This window comes from Notothenia rossii (genome assembly GCF_949606895.1).
Source record: "Notothenia rossii genome assembly, chromosome: 10".
NCBI classification, from domain to species: Eukaryota; Metazoa; Chordata; class Actinopteri; order Perciformes; family Nototheniidae; genus Notothenia; species Notothenia rossii.
The window spans coordinates 57,482,610-57,502,219 of record NC_136908.1 but is presented as its reverse complement, the minus strand read 5'-3'; the positions used below and the strand labels follow the sequence as shown (position 1 = coordinate 57,502,219).

Genomic DNA, 19,610 nt, shown 5'->3' with positions numbered 1-19,610 from the left:
GGTGACAGATCACTGGTTCTTTTCATCTGGGATTTAAATTCAATCCTGAGGGTTTTTCTTTTTCCTAATATAGGTTGCTATGGATGTACAAATTCAGACAAAATAACAAAAAGCTATTACCTAACTCAAAATGCGTGCCTCGTGATGGGAGGGGGGGGGGGGGGGGGTTAGAAAAACAAGATTGTGGAATTGCATGAGATTGGAACAGACAGTAGGATAGGCTGGATAACGTTCAGCTTAGCCACTCAAGTATGTAATCAAATCATGAGTGGAAAAAAAAAAGACCCAAATGGAGAGGACAATATGGCTAATATCCACGAGCTGCTTTCATCTCAAAGAAACATGTGTCTGTCTGTAAACTCATTTAGAGTCTTCTTCTGCTGTCATGTTGTGTTTCTCCAGGCATGCACACTAAGAGCGTGTGTGTCTGTGTGTGTGTGTGTGTGTGTGTGTGTGTGTGTGTGTGTGTGTGTGTGTGTGTGTGTGTGTGTGTGTGTGTGTGTGTGTGTGTGTGTGTGTGTGTGTGTGTGTGTGTGTGTGTGTGTGTGTGTGTGTGTGTGTGTGTGTGTGTGTGTGTCTCTAGGGCTGCATGATTTAGAATTGTTTTTATTATTTTGACTGATATTGTACAATATTAGGGAAAGTGTTTTTGAGATTGTAATTTATTTGTTTTTACCGCGGGATTTCTACCCGATAAAGATGTTTCAAGTGTTTTTAATATATAGAATTACATTTTCAAATACTAAGCCTACCAAATATTGCGCTTACTTCGATTTGGGTTTTGCACTAGTCCATATTGCAATTTTGATAAGATTGAGATTAATTGTGCAGTCCTTGTGTTAACGCGCTTTTGTCTACTTCTACAGTGTAGCCTTTGATTGATAGTGGATAAATGACTGTTTGTTTTTTTACAGTTGCATTGGGATGTCTGGCTTGTTTCTGCGTCTGTATTTGAGCTCGTATTTGCAAAGAGATAGACCCAGTTTGACTCAAGCGTTACCTGAGGCGCACACGGCGTCATGTTTCAACTCCTTTTGACGGATTGCCCGGCTCTAAAAGCCTCTGTCCATGGTGCTGAAGGCTGGCCTGATGTATGAGCGCCAGGCCTCGTTTGATAAATCCGCCTTGTCACTCTGCCCCTGACAGCCATTCATCATGCTTGGCTTTCTCATGTGAAATATTCCGTGCGCTGGATAATTCAGTAAGACAAATAAAATGTGAGTCCTACAGCTTTAGACTGGGCTCGGTCCAACACGGCATTGACTTTTCAGCACTGTACTTTATCTCTGTGTCATAGGGACGCTGTGTCCCTGTCTAAGCACAGGCAGCAGCTGTAAGTGCAGCACAGGGACTGTATTCAGACCAGGAAGGACGAACATGCTCCTAATGAGGCGGCTAATGAGTTCTGTTCTTTTGTTCCTGTGTTTTTTTGTCTTCTTCTTTGGGTTAGGACGACCATTCAACCATTCAGCTGAAGTCTCCTGACGTTTCCCCTGTGGCATGACTCAAAAGGCTCCCTCTGTAGTACTCGGTCATTAATAAATATGTTGTAGTACATGCTTGCAGTTGAAATGTCACATACAAAAGTTCACATTATCCCAGGGTTGGTGGACAATGAAAGGAAAGGAGTATAGTTATAAACCGTAAATGTTCCTTTGAAATAATCCACATATGAACAAAAAAGCAAAGCAGAAAAGTAGGCTTGTTTGTAAAAGAAATAATGACATTTATTTTTTTCTTAGCACGTTCTTAATTAGCCTGTTGTGCCCATTGATCACATATAGTACAGTTAATATAAAAATGGCTTTTTAACTTTACACCCAAAGCAACAACGAAATGTTTTCTTAAAATATGTATGCTAAAAATACTGAGAAAGTATTTCCACTAAAAGTACCGGAGAATAGCTGTGATTCTGCAATGACGACATGGTCATGTTCTGCTGTTTCTTCTTCTCTGTTTACCTCGTGTAGTTCTTGTTGTAGGCACTTACCAGGGCGTCGTGAGGAGATAACACATCAATCCCCTCAGTTTTAATCAACCTGTTTATATTTGTTGTCCTCCATTTTTTTTCCCAGTCACCATTGCAATGAGAACTACACAGCATAAACAGCCATTTGGCAAATGTCCTCCCTGGATACTCGTTTTGAAGCTGAATTTCATTAAGCTTAATGTGACGTTGTAATCAAAAGTAGTCTGCTCCTTGCCTTAATTTAAAACCCATTCAAACGGTGCGGATACAGAGGATTTGTCATTACATCAACATAATAGAGAATATATAACAATATTTCCATGAAAAAAACAAGAATCCATTTTAAATAGAAAAAGGGGGTTTATATTTCATCAAAAGGCTTACACCATAGTCACTGTAATTTGTCTACTCTACTAAATCTCCCTTTCCCATAATAGACAGGTGTTATTACTGCATCTCTAACTCGTCTATGGATGTTCGACAAAGCACAGACGGTATTGCTTGGGACCACACGGACAGTTCCACAACTCTTAACACATTTAACAGTCAATTACAAGAGAGTTGACCATCTTCATTTTCACCTTCTTTTCTCTGCCTGCATCTCTGTATGAATGATAGTGAAATATATTGTTTTGCAGTAAATGCCCCGACTGTTGATGTGAGCCTGATTTGATGTTACCAAGCCACCACATCAGCTGGGGGTTGAAACTGGGAGAGCACGTAGTCTTATTTCAAACTGTTCCATCCCTGTCCAATAAAAGATTTGCCAGTGTGTCCGAGCCGGGGACCAGCAATGGGTTATGCCTTTTGAAACAGTACTACAGTAGTGTCCACCGCTGACAGTGGGCTAGTCCATTCAGTGTAGTTGGTGTCTGGTGCTCTACAAAGCTGCGCCTCTTAAAATGCATTGTCAGATACATTTATGACTGTGGCTTTCACGTTCACTCCACTTGGCAGTCCTTTACCTGAGACCCACAGCTTTGTAAAGAAAGGAGAGTGCATTCCGGTAGCTTCCTCAGGTGTCAGCGCAGCCTTGGACTCGCATTTCCTTATATCCCCATAAAAATGGTGGTTCCTCAGAGAGACATAAATAAGCAGGCATGCCACTGAAATCACAGCCAAGAGCATACCAAAGACGGTGATTACTGCTGTGTCCCATTTCTCTGTGTCCTTGGCTGCCAGCTTTAATCCCTTAGTGGTGACATTGACACATTTGGTGTCATGGTTGTAGTGGATGCTGCCGACATCCACACAGACTTTGTACAGGGTGGCGGGGCTGAGATGTGTGAGGTTGTACACCTGGACGTCAGAGGGAACCCTGGTGGTAAACGCGGTGGTGGGCTGGCTCGGATCGGACCCTGTGTACCATTTAATGTTGGGAGCCAGGGTGCCACGATTCGCCTTCCACGAAATCAAGATGGAGTTTGTCTCCACTGTTTCGATTATGACATTCAGAGACCCATTTGCAGGTTGGGGGAAGTATCCATTCACTTCTACTGAAACAGATTTAAGATCAGCTCCAACTAGATTATGGGCGACACATGTGTAAAGACCAGCTTCTTTTTCTGTTATATCATAGATGTCAAAAGTTCCCTCTGGGTGCATGTAGAACTTTTCGGACACGGTGTTAGGCTGGACCCTGGTGCCGGACGGCGTGATCCAGTAGATGTCTGGCTCTGGTTCAGCGTAAGCTCTGCAATGGAGGGATACTGAGCTCCCATTTTTTACTTTAATTTGCCCGGGCATGCTTTCAGGAGAGATAAGTGGTAGACAAATCTCCATCATCTCTCTGAAGTGCACCTGTCGGACATGCTGACCCTCGTACTCTGGGGGCTCCACACAGAACAGTGAGTCAGGCTCCATGAAGCGAAGGTTGGTTTTGTTCATGTTCATCCAGCGGACTACGCAGTCACAGCGGATGGGGTTGCTGTGCATGCTCACCTCTCTGAGATTTGGGAGGGACTCGACGGTAATCCTGTGAAGGGCACTGAGCGCATTGCCATTAAGCATTAGGGTTTCCAGCCGTGGTAGTTTGTAGAAAGCATTAGGATGGATATAGGAGAGTTTAGGATTGTTGGTGGCTTCTATTTTAGTCAGTTCGGGGAGGTTATTGAGGGCAAAGCTGTCGATGGAAACTAACTCTGGCATGCTGTTAATCCCTAGTTCTTTCAGATGCAGCATATCCACAAAGTCCCCTCTCTGTATTCTAGAAATTGGGTTTTTATTAAGATCCAAAAACTTGAGATTTTTTGCATTTTTCAGGGCAGAATGAGGCACCTCTGGGAATATATTATCATAGAACGAGATGCTCTCTAAGTTATCAAGACCAGTCAGCGCATCGTCAGGAAGCTGAGAGAGGTTCATTCTGGTGAGGACTAGACTGCGGAGATTACTGAGCGGTTGGAAGTTCATATCGTCAATAGAAAGAATAGGGTTCTCGCCAATCATCAGGATTTCAAGATTTCGCATTGGGTCGAACCATTCTCTTTTAATAGCCTCAAGCTTGTTGGAATTGAGGTGGAGCCGCACCAGGTTGCCGAGACCCTGGAAAGCCATTGGGGAAATGTAGGCGATGAGGTTGTGATTCATGTATAGCTCCTGGAGGTTAGCCACCTCAGTGAGACATCGGTCAGGTAACTCTCGTATCCAATTTTCCTCCAAGTGAAGGGACATCAGCTCAGGAAGATTCCCCAGGTGGACGTCGCTGATGGACGATAAGTTGTTTTGCGAAAGATCAATCTCTGTGATGTTGGCCAGGTAATCCAAGGGTTTGTCAATCTTGACCACATTGTTTGTTTGCAGTAATAGTACTTGTGTGCCTAGCGGTAATCGTTCCGGCACGCTAAAGAGTCCCAGGTCATTACAGTCAACTGTCTGCGCCTCCATGTACACTGAACTCGGGGAAAACCAGGGTCTAATCTCACACACACAGAGCTTCGGGCAATCAGGCCTCTCCTCTGTGGCCACAACAAAAGAGGCCATGGCCAAGCCGACGAAGAGACGATCCACGAATGACACGTCCTTCATATTGGACCGATTCCCTCCAGTTAGAAATTGGTCTTGTAGATTAAGCGGTCTGAGCTGTTAACTTCACAAATAATGAATCATTTGCTGCAGCTGCTGAGGCGATTGACTCACCGCCCCTGCCACCGCCACCGCCGCCACCTACTGCAGCAGGGCTCCCTGGGGTTGTTTTGTCTTGCTGCGTAGACGCCCTTGGACGTAATGACCAATCACTCAACGCTGCCTGCAGGTGTCAGGGTTCGGGGGACCAAGGCTGCAGTCAGGCAGACCCGAAAAGGCGGGAGGGGGGGAAAACGGTGGGGAGGGGGGAATGAAAATCTGAAAAAAGTTCTGGTTCTTTAAAGATGGATGTCCTCACTGATTGTCGTCACTAGCTCCCAGAGTCCACAGCCCAGTCCATTCCTACCTGTGTAAGACAAACAGACAGAAGCAGTGTGAGTATTACCAGATACTAGATGTGGTCAGGGAATTTTATAAGAGAAGGATTCTGGCATATTGACATTTGGTATAAGAAAACTGACGCATGATGACATTTGTACATGATCCCTTCAAGATATGAAACCGTGGATTTTTATCAGCTTGACCTTCTAGACTTCATTCTGGGGACGCAGCAATGTGCTCCAACAATATGGCATTCAACACAGATGTTAGCAGAGTGAGTCTATTATTGGTTAAAGAGAAGGATTTATTAATATTCTTAAATGGCAGACATCCTAGGGTTTAAGCATTAGCCTTTAGGGCAAGCTGCTTAAAGACACTGGAATATGTCAGTCACCATGGCAACAAGTAAACGGGCAGGCAATAACCCACACTGCAGTGAGTCTCAGACAAACGGAGCGTTTGACACAGATGCAGTTTGCACCTGTTTGCAACCGACAGCGACAAAGCGGAAATGCATTAACGTGTTGACATAATTAATCTGTGCAATCAACAAATCTGCACATTAACATTGATCAAAAAACAGGTCCTGCATTCAGTCAGTGGCCACATATTTCTAACAGCTATGTTAAAGTGTACAAACAGAGGACTAAAGGAAAACACAACTGGTTTTGGACACACACATTCACAAATAAAAGGTCAAAATGAGATTACCACACGTTCTTACTGTGGCATTTTTTAAAAACCATCAGAGACCGAAAAAAACACTTTAACTATCTCCGAAAGGTCTTGTTCATTCACTACTCTAACACTTATGAATCCTCGTCATTTTCATTCCAATTTTTCCATTTATTATATTGACTAAATGAATAGAACACTTTGCAGTAAGCAGTTCAAGAGCCATTGACTTTTTCCAATCTATTTTAAGGACACTATATTAGTGTATACAATGTCCACTCAAATATGGTGGGTTATATTAACGCACTATTAATATGGACGCAACCTTTATCTAAATTGAGTGAAAATGGAGGACTATACATATGTTACATATTCCATTAGTTGTTTAGGTACACAGAGTTCGATTAAGAACAGCACTGTAAACTAGAGATACAGGTCATATTTGCTTCGGTATATATAAGAAGTATTTTTAAGACAATGTTTAGGTTTGTTTAAGTTACAATTGATAGAGAGCCAGAAACTGTTCCCAGTATTGTAGGAAAAGGATATATTTCAGGCAATAACAGTGTTAATGAAATGTGGCACATGACCAGATGTGTCATTTCATTATCAAAGGTGATTCAATGGTATCACAAAGCTTTCAGGAACCACTATTGATTTAATTGTCCATAAATGTCTTCATACAAGCATGAAGTCATTTAACACAGGAATCACATGCTGTATTTCAAAAAGACTTATGTTTCACACCGAGATATCTCTTATTTATGTAGTGTCCCTTTTTACCATCGCATCATTCATGTACCAACTTCTCCATGCTATGGCGGAAACTCTACAGTTAAAGTGTACCGTGTCATTTGACGTATGTAACTGCCTCTTACTGAACAGATGGGTTAGATGGTGCTTGTGATATTTCGGGCCTGTGAGAGCAACCAGCAAATCACGAGAAAAGTCAGAGAGAGACAGTGGATGAAATGGAAAGCATCAAGGGAAGAACACGAACAGAGAGGAATGAATTCATTTCATCAACCTCACCGTCTCCACCTCAGTAGCCACGGGAGATGACGGAAGAATAAATAATAAATAAATAAAAACTTCAGAAGGAAGGCTGCAGTTTACCCCGCCGGCGAAGCCACACCAAGGGTTCATTCCTCAACCTCTAGCCTATTGGAGGGATCGAGGGGGGAGGTATCCTTTTAAAGCGCTGGGCACTTCAATAAGCTGCAACACCCAGAGCATTCTGATAAACAACGTTCAGCATTCCCTGAGCACTGGTTCCTCATTGTGGGCCGTGCAGTTGATCCGTGCCCTGGAAGCAGAGGCCGGAGTCTGTTGTTCAGCCGCCAGCGTTTGGCTCTCACCTCTCTTCCCTGGCTTCTCACTTTAGTAATCACAATTACCAGCAGTGTAATGCGGTCAGGTTAACTATTATAGCGTTGCTTTATTGTGCAGTCACTGCTGTTAGCTCCGTCAGGGTTGCAGGGCGTGTTTGTTTTGCCATTAACGATAATTGTTACTTTGAGGAGGTTTTTTTAGCTTCCATTTTGTGATCAATATTTTCTTTTCATGGCTTTCCTTGCCTGTGAAATAGCGCTGCTCCATTTACACAAGGCTATAAATAAGATGTCTAACCATCCAATTTTGGTAAGGGTTGATGATAGACTTAAGAGACAGATTGACGACGAGAAATAATTATTGTCTTCAGTTTAATGGTAATATTGTTTGCTATTCTACATTGGCGAACATCTAGGATTAGAAAGGCTTTACCAGATGGTGTGCCCAGCAAACCGGACAGATTTCCCTGCTAATTCATGAGGATACAATATTGTTAAGGCTAATCCAACATTTGCTTCATAAAAATATTCATTAATAAACAATATGAATGTATATGTGTTGTTTTCCAAATAGGACCACTGTTTGAAATGGGTTAGGGTTAGCATTTGGGCACATTTTTTCTTTGCTACTTGATGCTTGGTCTATCAAATATTTAAAACACTCTAGACCCCATTATGATTTAATTATGTCTCCATTGTTTTTTGTTTTCTAGCCAATTGTCCTAGACACAAACATAATAACTGTTAGAGATGATTAAGAGATCATTTAATTCCCATTTGAAGAGCTGGGCCAATTTTATTTGACTCATTTTTGGCCCATTTATATTCAAATGATCAACTAATCTATGTCTCAACTAACTGCACTAGCTCTAGTTAACATCAAATTATTATTCATTCTGTTCAAAATGAGGATTAATGGCCTCAAGACGAAGAAGTCATTTATTAAAACCTTTTGTGGCTCTAAATGGATCTGTGATAAATTGCCTTGTCATTTCTGTTGACATCAATTCATAGTATAACACGTTTAATTTGGACTAATTATCCAATCAAATACATAATGTAAACATAGGTACTAAATTGACTCTCATTTAGCATTTTATTCCATTACATCCAATAACTATGGATGTTAAATAAACCAAATGGTGCACTCTGAGGCAGATGTATACTTTGGACATTTTCAATGAGGTAAGACATTTGAAATGTAGATTTATCTCTTACTATAATAAGTATTATTAAGTGCACGTCCTTATTTATATACACTGTAAACATAACATGCCTTTCATTGTTCCAAAAATTAAAAAATGTGTTGACACATCTACGTAAATCAGGTTCAATGCACAGTCTCCTGGATGTCCCAGTAAAAGGCTGCCGGCTGAATCAGAGGTGACAACTTGGGTGGCAATGTGTCTGATGTGGCAAAATGTACTGAGTCTTCAGGCATGCTGGCCGTCCGAGCGAACAGTGTTGAGTCAACGACTTGCTTATGTAATAAACATTTTAGAATAAAGACAATTGCCAGCCGAATATGTAAAATAACTACAAAAAGTGTTGATACAATACATGCTGTCTGAATAGCTAAATGTTAATGACAGGTGAAACATCTTACAAGCTCAGCGTACTTAATCAAGATTTGTTAACACATCAGCAAAATTGAAAAGCTTTCCACAATGGAGTGTCCATTAAGAACACTCGGAAAAATTGGTCTCGTTAAGAGTAGAGACACTGCATTCATTACCCTTTGTTATGATGTTGAATTATTATACCAAACTGCCTCATCTAAAGTGATATCCGAATCACGCACAGGCGGTTAAACGGGTAAATTGGTATTGGACCACTGCTTTGTGTGAAGCCCAGTGAAGAGGCAGTCTATATTCTTGAGGCTTTGCACCGTGACTGCTGTGACAATCCACACACTTAGGTCCACACACTTGTACTAACCTATTAGTAAGAGGTCCAGTCAAGCTACCCTTCCCCCCAACACCCCCCCACTGCTACGATGTAGAGCTAATTTCCCTCAATTCGCTGCTCTGTTGCCAGTAATTGAGCTGGAGAAGGGAGGGAGAGAGGAGATGTGGAGGACAAAATGACTTGCCAAAGTAAGAACTTGTCAAAGAGTCAGTAGGGTGTATTAACCCCTGGTGACCCTGTGATTTCAGCCATTGCAGGAAATATTAGTGGCTCCATGAAGAAGAAAAATTAGCCGGTTAAAGATTGCGAGAAAACAACCGCTTCCATCGATGTGTATTTGGCATTAAGTGGAAATAACGTGCGTTTGGCTACACGAAGATAAATGTGGTTAATATGGCTGGGGCAAATATAATTAAAGGATGGATGCTGGTAATATGTGCCCAGAAAAGCCTTTGGAGATTGTGTAGAGAGATACAGTACATAATCAACCGCTGTTAATATAACCTTGAGGGCATGACATTGGATCTCCTGTTACCTAACCTCTAACTGCACTCGCACATTTAGTCTAAACTTTGACATTTGTTTGGGCAGCCAATGGAAGCCTTTTATAGGTCAGGCTAAGGGGTTCACTCATGGAGCTAACACGAGTTCCCAGGTGTCAGAGGAAAGAGGGGGGCAATCATTCAAGCCATGGTCTCCAAAGCACCTCCATTACAGTAGCAGGCTGACAGTCTGGCCCATAGGCTTTTCACTTTCACCAGTGTCAATCCTGACTGCGAACATTACTGCAAACAAGCTCCTATTAGCAGGCGTGTTACAGGACTGCGTTAAATGTGAGATATACAGCTAACCACCTTCCCGTTGCACCAAGAAAACCTGCAATAAATTGTAGCACAACATCAAAATATGACCTTTTTAAGTTATTTAGCAGACCTTTTTACACTGCACATCCAGCAGATAAGGAGCAACATTTGCATTTATTTAAATTTGTGTTTCTGGCCACCAAATCCAATATTCGCTTCCTTTTTAACTCTGGTCCCCACTAACTCATACGGAAATAAATGTGGATTTGAGATGCTATCTGCTGTGGAAAATGAGTTTTCGTTGAACAGCTGCCTGCTACCGCTCTAAATGCCAAACACGATACTAATATAACATTTGGGAATTTCAAAAATCTAATCACTAGTTACTACAAGGTACCCTTTCCAAATTGCACATAGTAATTTCATCAGGAAATGAAATATTTTCCTACTTCTTTTCAGAAAAAAAGATAAATGTCGCCCCTGGTAGGTTTTAATTATATTATGAATATATTTATATGTTTAATCAAAGTAACATGCTATATTATTTATGTATACTGTATGGTACAACTGCCTAAGTATTTACAATTCTATTGCATTTTACAAATGTTTTGTTTCGATAGACAAAATAAATGAAGTGGCCGAATAAGGAAATTACTTATTACTATTACTTATAATAATATATTTGTACCTTGGAGCGGGAATACAAATTTGTATATGGAAGTATTGTTATTCACCATTTGGAGCACTCCCACTTCCCACAAGGAGCTGTTTGGGAAATGATAATGTCATTGCATCCCCGTTATAAACCGCTATGTCATTAGTTCTCGTTAGACACATATTACACTCTTACACTCGTGACATTTGACATTACAGAAAAACCTAGCACACCTCCTCATTAAAATGTATCACATTTCCATTTCCTTCTTCTTGTCTGGTAAAAAATATCAGTAATAATAATTCGACTCAGCGACATAAATATGTGTTCAGTAGATTTAATGAAATATGTGCCCAACATGGCCGGATGACATTTAAGAGGTTTGGCCGTTGTCAAGGTGAAAAACTCTTCCATCCATATCTTGGCAACACCTCACACTAAATTTCCCATCGGGCCACCTCCATTACCCTAACACTGTCGCCGTTTCGGACAGTAATGGCACAAATACAGCTTGATTAGAGACCAGTGAGATATGACCACTTTAAATTAATGAGTGTACGCAGTAGGGGCCGAAAGCATTGGTCCTGGTGGCTCTACGGTGCTAATTCAGGCAGGCCAGACTCGGGTCAGCTGGGCCGCCAAACAGCCGGACAACACTGTTTGTTCTACGCTGTTTATTGAAATGAGTTATAAATCCTCCCCCTCGCTTCACAGGGCTTGGTTGAGGTTAAGCGGAGCGTGGAAGTAAAGATGATTGCTTTGTCGCAGGTTGGGTGCTCAATGAATGTCCCGTGTGGCGAGTCGGGCTGACCTACCGTTTATGTAAAAAAATAAAACCATTTATTACACAAGCACTGTGAGGGTTACGGCAGGCATCAGACAGGAGGTCTGTGAGATGTGAGCTGTGAAACAGAGATGCATGTTGGGAGTGCGTTGGCCCTCGGGGAAATGATTATGAGGCCTGCACGGTTTAAGTTGTAACAAGGCAGTATTGCATCTGCTGAGAAGTAGACATTACTCTCACCGTGGTAACTGGGTGGAAGACATAAAGGTCAGACGTAAGTGGAAAGTAGGGTGCAGCAGAATTGCCTCCTCTTTCAGGAGAATAGCCTGTGTATAGTAGAAATGGTTCACTGGGAATTTTGATCCACTGGTAATAAGCCTCGTAAGGCTTTCTTCTTCGAGTCACCCAGTCTCTCTCCGGCTCTTTCTTCCTCCTCCCTTTTTCTCATGAGACTACTACCCCCACATCTCTTTTTATAAATATGTTCCTCTCTCCACTCACACATTTGTCTCTATTCTTCAAACCTTTATAGTAAACATTTATCTTAATGTTGCATCACGATGCACCCATGTATTATTTAGAAAGCCGTTTTTAGTTTCATTCCCCCTGAATCTCCAGCTTCCTGTCCTTCCTCCTGGGCCTCCTACTGTCTCGTTGTTCCTTCGCTGTCGGCCTAATTGCCTTCTCAATACTTGTCACCCCAGCTGTGCCAAATCTAGTCTATATGCCTGCAGAGACGGACTTTCTCACTAGCTCCTTTTTCCTAATTACAATTGTGTCTGTGTGAGTCTTTTTTTGGCTCATGTATTGTTCTTTGTATCCCCTAAAGTACACCAGATGAGTCCACAGGCAAGAGCCAACTGCTCACAACCCAGTTCACTAATGTCCACCCGACTCATCGCGGTGATCTTTGTACTGATAAATGAACTGCAATCTGTCTTTGTATTTGTTAGTTTGATAGAGTATGAGTAATGTTTTAAGGGTTTCATGCTTGTTATATGTGTACCTACCCAGTGTTTGCAGATGGAAATAGCCAAATCTGGTCAAAAATCATCCCTTCTCTTTTTGAGATTAATGTATTTTCATGCATGGTCCTTCTTTAAAAAAAAGACAAACAATCTTTACTCAAAGCTTATGGGCTTCACTCTACTCCACCATCTTTACAGGCCTCCATTGATGTCAAATAAATATGATAAATAGCATTTCATATACAGCTGAAATGAGAATACTATCCATTATTTTCACGTGATAGACAGTTTCATGTAATATATCACTGTGGATAACATTCTAGTACCATTTTGACAAGCCGTCACTTGAAAGAGTGGCAAAATTAGAGGTGATCTACCATCACTGTCAAAACAGATATATTGTTAGGTGATCAACGGAAGGGTTAGCTTTGACTTGTTAAGATGTATCAATACAAATAAAACCATTTCAAACCCATTTAATTATACAATTATGAATTTTCTAAGACTAAAAACACATCAGTTGTTTTTGCTTGTAAAAAATGTATTCTTTCTAAGATATTGTTTTTATATACGTTTTTGTAGAGTTTCCGGAGGTAATAGGTCAAAAGTGAGAGCAGATTGAAGAAGAAGATTGATCTATATTGCTTCCAGTGGACAATGGACTCAAAGTTGGCACGAAGCCATGACGCAACCATCCCACTTCCGATAGAAATCTGGGTAAGCCCCCATAGTGGGTGGGTGCCTCTGGAAGGCTTTACTGTCCCTCCCCCTGCCCTTCACCTCATTGATTTACTATTATACTTTCTCCAAGGTAATGCAGAGTCCATTAAAGTGAGCCTTCTATGCAGTGTGTATGCATAATGAAGCTTCCTGTATGTTTCCGTGTGGGAGAGGATGGAAACCGTTCCCCTTACATCTGCACTTGTATGGCCATGAATCAGAGGCAAGTCGACTGTTAATGTAAAATCAATGGTCCAAATTAACCACAGGACCTTAGTCTCCGGTTTTTTTTTTTTTTCTGGACAAGACATGCCCTTGGGCTGAGTGAGGGAGAACAAAACAGCTGCAGAGTAGAGCAGACAGCAACACACAGATACATGGAAAGATACATGTTTCGCAGACACGTGTAACTTTGCCGACACATGAAAACATCTCATTGGCATAATGCATGCATACCGCAGCACACAGTGAGAGAGCAGAGCTAGGTCCCCTTGTCTAATTCGCATAGTGTTGCATCTATTAAAATTAAGCCAAGGTATCCAGCTTAAGGCTGCCGCTGATAAGGTCAAAGGCGTAGCGAACATTCCAACACTCATTTCTCCCCCTACATAATCGCATTCACTTTTGACAAAAATCTGCATAATGTCCCGTGTATAGCTGCTAGCCAAAATGAAAGATGGAGGTGTGAGGGACGGGAGGGGGCTGGGACTGGCAGAGGGGAATGGAGCCAGCGGCATATCCCTCAAAGTCAGAGCCAAATTGAATCTGCAGGTGCAAATGTGGCATGTGTGCTGCCTCTGTGATGCGCAGCTATCTATATTTATATGAATAAAATATGGCTGGTCAAGGAGCCACACGCCTGCAGGGAATAAGCTCCTACGGCAGACGGAATCAATCATTATATGCCTCTGAAATGCATTTATCGCCGGCTCGGACCTCTTTATTATGATTTCATGGGGTTTGATATGGGCATTCTCCTTCTGTTTTCATTCGGTGCTACTCTACCTCAGCTAAAACAGATGATAGATGTGGCACTTTCAAATGACACAATGTCCTTGTGTCGGTTCGAAGGCTCAGCAGGCGAATGATTGGCTGATTTGAAGACAGACCTTGCTTTTTGTATCTGCATTTATATGCATATTTCCAACAGGCTATGAATGTCTACAGGATTACTAATTTATTCACGCATAATTCACTGCAGCTGTATATCAATACATGAAGACTTATTCTTATGATACAGGTTTTTATTAATGCTCTGAAGGCCTATATGTATCAATCTGAACACAGAACAGATGGACAGCACAGCAGTGGCCCTCAGATGTCCTCCTTCTTCTCTGCTCATGTTTGAAACTGCAATTTGAACATATGTCCCTATCTGTCCGTCTCTGGTATGAATCTGCACAATAGCAGACTAATTAGTGATGTTCGTTTTGATATTTTGTTGTGAACATCAGCCTTTTTTGCCAATATACCCGACATGTGATCTTTCTTCTTCTTTTTTTACAACAGACACACTCTAGAAACGTGTTCTAGCTAAATACTTCAAATGCTAATGCAGAAGCAAATGTCATTGCAGACAAAGGAAGTGTCACATCCCATTATGACCTTTTGATATGGACCGAACAGCAAAATGTCACGAATGCTGCCATCAAACAGTTTTGATCCTTGGCTTTGTTTTCCTCTCTCTTTGTGTCTCCTTTCACATGAGGTGGATGTGTGTGTCCATCCACCAGATAGTACATTTAGAAAAATATGAAAACCCTCTTGTCCCCCTTGTTCCTTTTGCCCTCCGTCTGTGTGCTTATTCCATTTTAATGGGTGCCTGTGTTTGTTTGGGAACTGGATGCTATCAGAAAGCCTATGCTCGGCTGCACATGCTGATCCCCTGCAGCCGTCTTGTGAATATGTTTACATGCATTTCACTGAGGAGCCTGGATAGATCCTGGAGCATCTTGTTACCACTATTATTAAAAAAAGATCTGGAGATTAATTTGATTTCTGACGACGCTCTTCTGAACCGGTAGTAGCAGTTTGCCACCGACACATCCTCTCCAGTTCACAGGAACATGCAGCCCTCTGCCTATAGAGAAATGAATATGGAACACCCACACTGTGCTGCTGCCTATCAGGATCTCCAAGCCTCCACAAGGCCACTGCAGGCACAATACCTTCTCCACCCCCCCCCCCTACACTCACACACACACACACACACACACACACACACACACACACACACACACACACACACTGCTTCACACGCAGATCAATAGGCAATTCGCAAAGCCACTCGCTTTAAGTGTATGACTCAGTGTGGACATGTAATATCGATTTGTTTTGAACAAATGTGACCAAATTAATAAAGCAACCCATTACTGCTTTTGCTTTTCTGTTTTTATCACCTTTCGGGAGGAACATGGATACATACTTTAAATGTAACCTCACTAACAGTTTGGGACTATATTTTGCGTGCAACTTTCAATGTACACAGGAACAACCCTTCATAAACATGTGCTTTCAAGGATTTCTAGTGCACTTTTTATGGCTGAGTATTCCGATATAAGCTGCTCAGCAGGTAGTCACATAATTCGAGGTGGGAACAATGCATGGTGTGTGGGCCGAGGTTTTCTCAGCGTGTCTGGTGTTAGGGCATGATGGCTCTCATGGCATTTCACTGTGTTTCGTATCGAGCAGCTGCTTTGGGGTGAGTCATTCGCACTGTGGAGGCCAACATCTATTGTATCCATCACCGGGAACAAGCACAGCACACACACATGGACAGGCATGCATAGGAAGAACATGAGGATTACTGCCAGCAAATTCAGTAGTTGGCGAAAATCACATTTGTCATTATTGGCCAATATCGGTTGATCTGCCTTTGAAATATTCATGAGTAATACATCTGCTGGATGACATGCATTTAGGACAGAGGGAAGGGGGGGGGGGTGAGAGAGAGATGGTAGAGAGACGCCCCAATGCAGTTAAAGGATTAGTGAATTCCCTCTCTCTCCAGCCCTGGATGTGTGGGTGTACGGGAAAGTGATGATGGTGATGCATTTAAAGACGCCTCTCTGTGGCTGTGTTGATTACACAAAAGCCCTGCATCCATGTGCTGATGGCTGAATATACATGATCATCTCTCTCCACCTTTAAGTGATAATGCGTGTAAAAGAAGCCCATATTCGTAACGTACTTTCGCGGCATGTGTAGATGAGGACTTTGCAACAGGAAGGTTTTATGAAATGGGGGGGGGCACTATTCTGTGGATTTCTTCGAGACGTGTCTGGTGGTGGTGGTGGTGAACTCATAAGCAGAACCGGGGGACATAAAACTGACAGTCCTTCAATCCACACACACACACACACACACACACACACACACACACACACACACACACACACACACACACACACACACACACGAGTCCGCCTCGAATTTTCTTCACGAATTCGGCTCTTTGGCGAGTCCATCATGAATCCGGTCTGGTTAAGGCGCATCCTGCATAGTTGCGCAAAAGCGCGTCAAGTGAGGGTTCGAGACCAGTCATAAGCAACATTTTCCTGCATTATATCCCCTAATTCTGCATTTGCATAGGTGATTGTTGTTTAAAAAAGCTAAAGATAGGTTATTGAAACCGCCAGGATACATCCACAGCATTTTTCGTCAACTTGGAAAATGTATTACGCATACGAACCGATACGTAACGAGCTTATTAAGTGACAGAAATAAATCCAAGGAGTAAACAGAGTAAACTTACCCAATTTAACCATGATAGCCCTGTGTGTGTGCTGTCTATATTCCCATCAAGTGCGCCGCTCCAATGACGAGCGAGCTCCAGCGAGCGACATAAAGCCAGGCAACAATGTGTGGTCTTCTTATATTTTACGCAGTTGGCGAGATATCAGTTCTCGGATTCTTCCACGGCAAAACACACTTCTTTTGCATGAAAAGGGGAAAAGGTCGAAGTCCAAAAAGCAGCTTGTGTGGATTCTTCCACGGCAAAACACACTTCTTTTGCATGAAAAGGGGAAAAGGTCGAAGTCCAAAAAGCAGCTTGTGTGTGGAGAAAGATTCCCCGCGTGCCCTTCTCTTCCCGTCCTCTCAGAGTCTGTTAACGGCGCATCTCTCCCCTCGATCAAGTGGATCAGGCGGACCACCGTCTCCTCAGCAGTCATTAATATGAGAACAAACCCCGGCTCTCCTGAGGACAGCCAATAGCGTCAGAGAAGCTCGCAGCATCCCGCCTCTGGTTGGCTGAGAGCAGCTGTCAGTCATATCCCAGAAGTCTGTTCTCATCCATGTCTTATTCTGTTGGAGGTGAAGCACGCTGCAAGAAATATCCATATTTACAACATTCTTCTGAGCTGTGAATAGTGCTGACTTAAGACATATTTAAGTGGCTGATGGGTGATATTTAGTTGTCTGCTGCACATTTGTTGGAAGCTGTTTTTATGCATTTTAATACAGGCTCTAACATCAAAGTGACACATTGGAGTACTTGATCCCTTTAGCATTGGTCAAGGTAACTATTTTATATAATGTTGGGTACCTTATTTGACATCTCATTCTACAATTAAGAACTTTTATTTGTTAACTGTCAAATAAATGTAGTGTAGTAAATAGTACAATATTTCCCACAGATTTGTAACAGAGTCAAAGTCAAATGGAAATATTTAAATAAAATGTGAACAAAGTGTTTAATATAACATAACATTACAATTAATTTGATATTTTATACACATTTATTAACACGCAATGCAATACCTTGGACATGCCTATCGGAGCAATTAGATTTGGGGTTAAATATTTTGCCCTAGGACACTTCAGCATGTTGACTAAACGGAATGGGGATCGAACCACTGACACTCATTGGTTGACACATATTAACCCCCTCAGCAGCCTTATAAACCTTATAAATAAAATAAACATTGTTACATTCCACCTAACTATAACTCAATTAGCCATACTACAGGAAAGCTATGGGGTTTTTGTTTTATGTACAATGTATCAAGTAAGCAGCTTAGCATGATAGGGATAAAACACATTCAGTTATGATATATAACTGACACTATTTGGTGTTCTATGTGCAGGATTAGCCATTGCAAATTGTGGCTATTAATGACTAATATATGTTTATAGAATTTCTTTGTGTTGAATGATAAATGGTAAATGAACTCCATTTATATAGCTTTTTCCAATATTTACGACCCCTTAGAGCACATTTACATTTTCTGTACAAGTCAGCATTCCCCCATTCATAGAGAAGAGCCACCTGCACAAAGAAACGAACACACATTCATTCACCGCTGTCCATACCATCAGGAGCAACTCGGGGTCAATTATCTTGCCCAAGGACACATCCACATGTTGAATGCAGGGACTGGAATTGAACCCCAAACCATACAATCGCTAGAAGATCACTCTACCTCACAGCCTTAAAGTGTCAGTTGTGTTTCTCTACTAAATCTACACTCCAACAAATCTGAATGTTTGAATATATAAATATTCATGAAAGTTTTACCTCTCTGTTTTCTATCTGTATTTGTCCGCCTGAGGTGTCAATACCTCTTCCTTGTGTCCATTAGACACTGCACTGTAGTTGGCTTTTAAGTTACTGTGAAGTCACAAAAGGCTTGTACCTGCTTAAACTCGATTTACTGGGAGCACAAAAAAGCATTCGGTTTTTTGTCAGTTTAATGGGCAAATAGCCTTCTGGTGTAAAACAGCACTTTCATTATTGTGACACTCAACAGATAATTTAAATAACAATAGGCCAAATGTTCAGTGTAGTTAAATAACACATGCTCAAGACAGCAGTTTGACTTTACCAATATGGCAGAATGTGTGACAAAACAATTATATATTATCTTTGATTTGCCACTACTTCCTTGCACATTTACTAACTTTGTCCGCAGCTGCCACCTTCCTGTATAAGTACATTTGAGACGGACATTTCTTGCAGTGCAGGGGGAACGAGGAAGAAGGCGCAGGCAGGAAAGAAAATGGATATCTGTACCTATTAGCGCCAGAGCTCCCGACTCAGATCCCTGGAGGATTTTCTAACACAATGTTCTACAAACTGATGTTCCTGGAGGTCGGGCAGGGTTATCCGCTGCCTCTAAACGAAACGTACCTCATCTGACAGCCCGTAGGGTTCTGATCTGAAGACTGTACTAACTGAGGCTGTTAGGCTGGGTGGAAGTCTTAATATATACAACCTTACCGTACAAGTTAGTTACTTTTATCTAGTCGATGTCATTCACATTTCTCTACAGCCTCTGGGAGATTTTGCTGGGTCAATATCCCCATAAGTTCCTCTTTGAATCACCAGTAATTATTGAAATTTCATGTAAATTGCATAACATATTTTATTTGGAACCCATAAGTGGACGACC

At 41.8% G+C, this 19,610-nt stretch overlaps 1 protein-coding gene across 1 annotated transcript; it reads right to left on the bottom strand.

Annotated features, from left to right (window-relative positions):
* Positions 1-1,654: 1,654 nt before the first annotated feature.
* On the bottom strand, positions 1,655-17,195 carry lrrn3b (leucine rich repeat neuronal 3b). Its single transcript, XM_079652905.1, has 2 exons — positions 16,973-17,195; positions 1,655-5,399 (listed from the first exon to the last, which is right to left on the bottom strand). Exon 2 carries the CDS (start codon positions 4,994-4,996, stop codon positions 2,867-2,869), a length of 2,130 nt encoding a protein of 709 aa, XP_079509031.1. The 5' UTR covers positions 4,997-5,399; positions 16,973-17,195; the 3' UTR covers positions 1,655-2,866.
* Between the last annotated feature and the right edge of the window lie 2,415 nt (positions 17,196-19,610).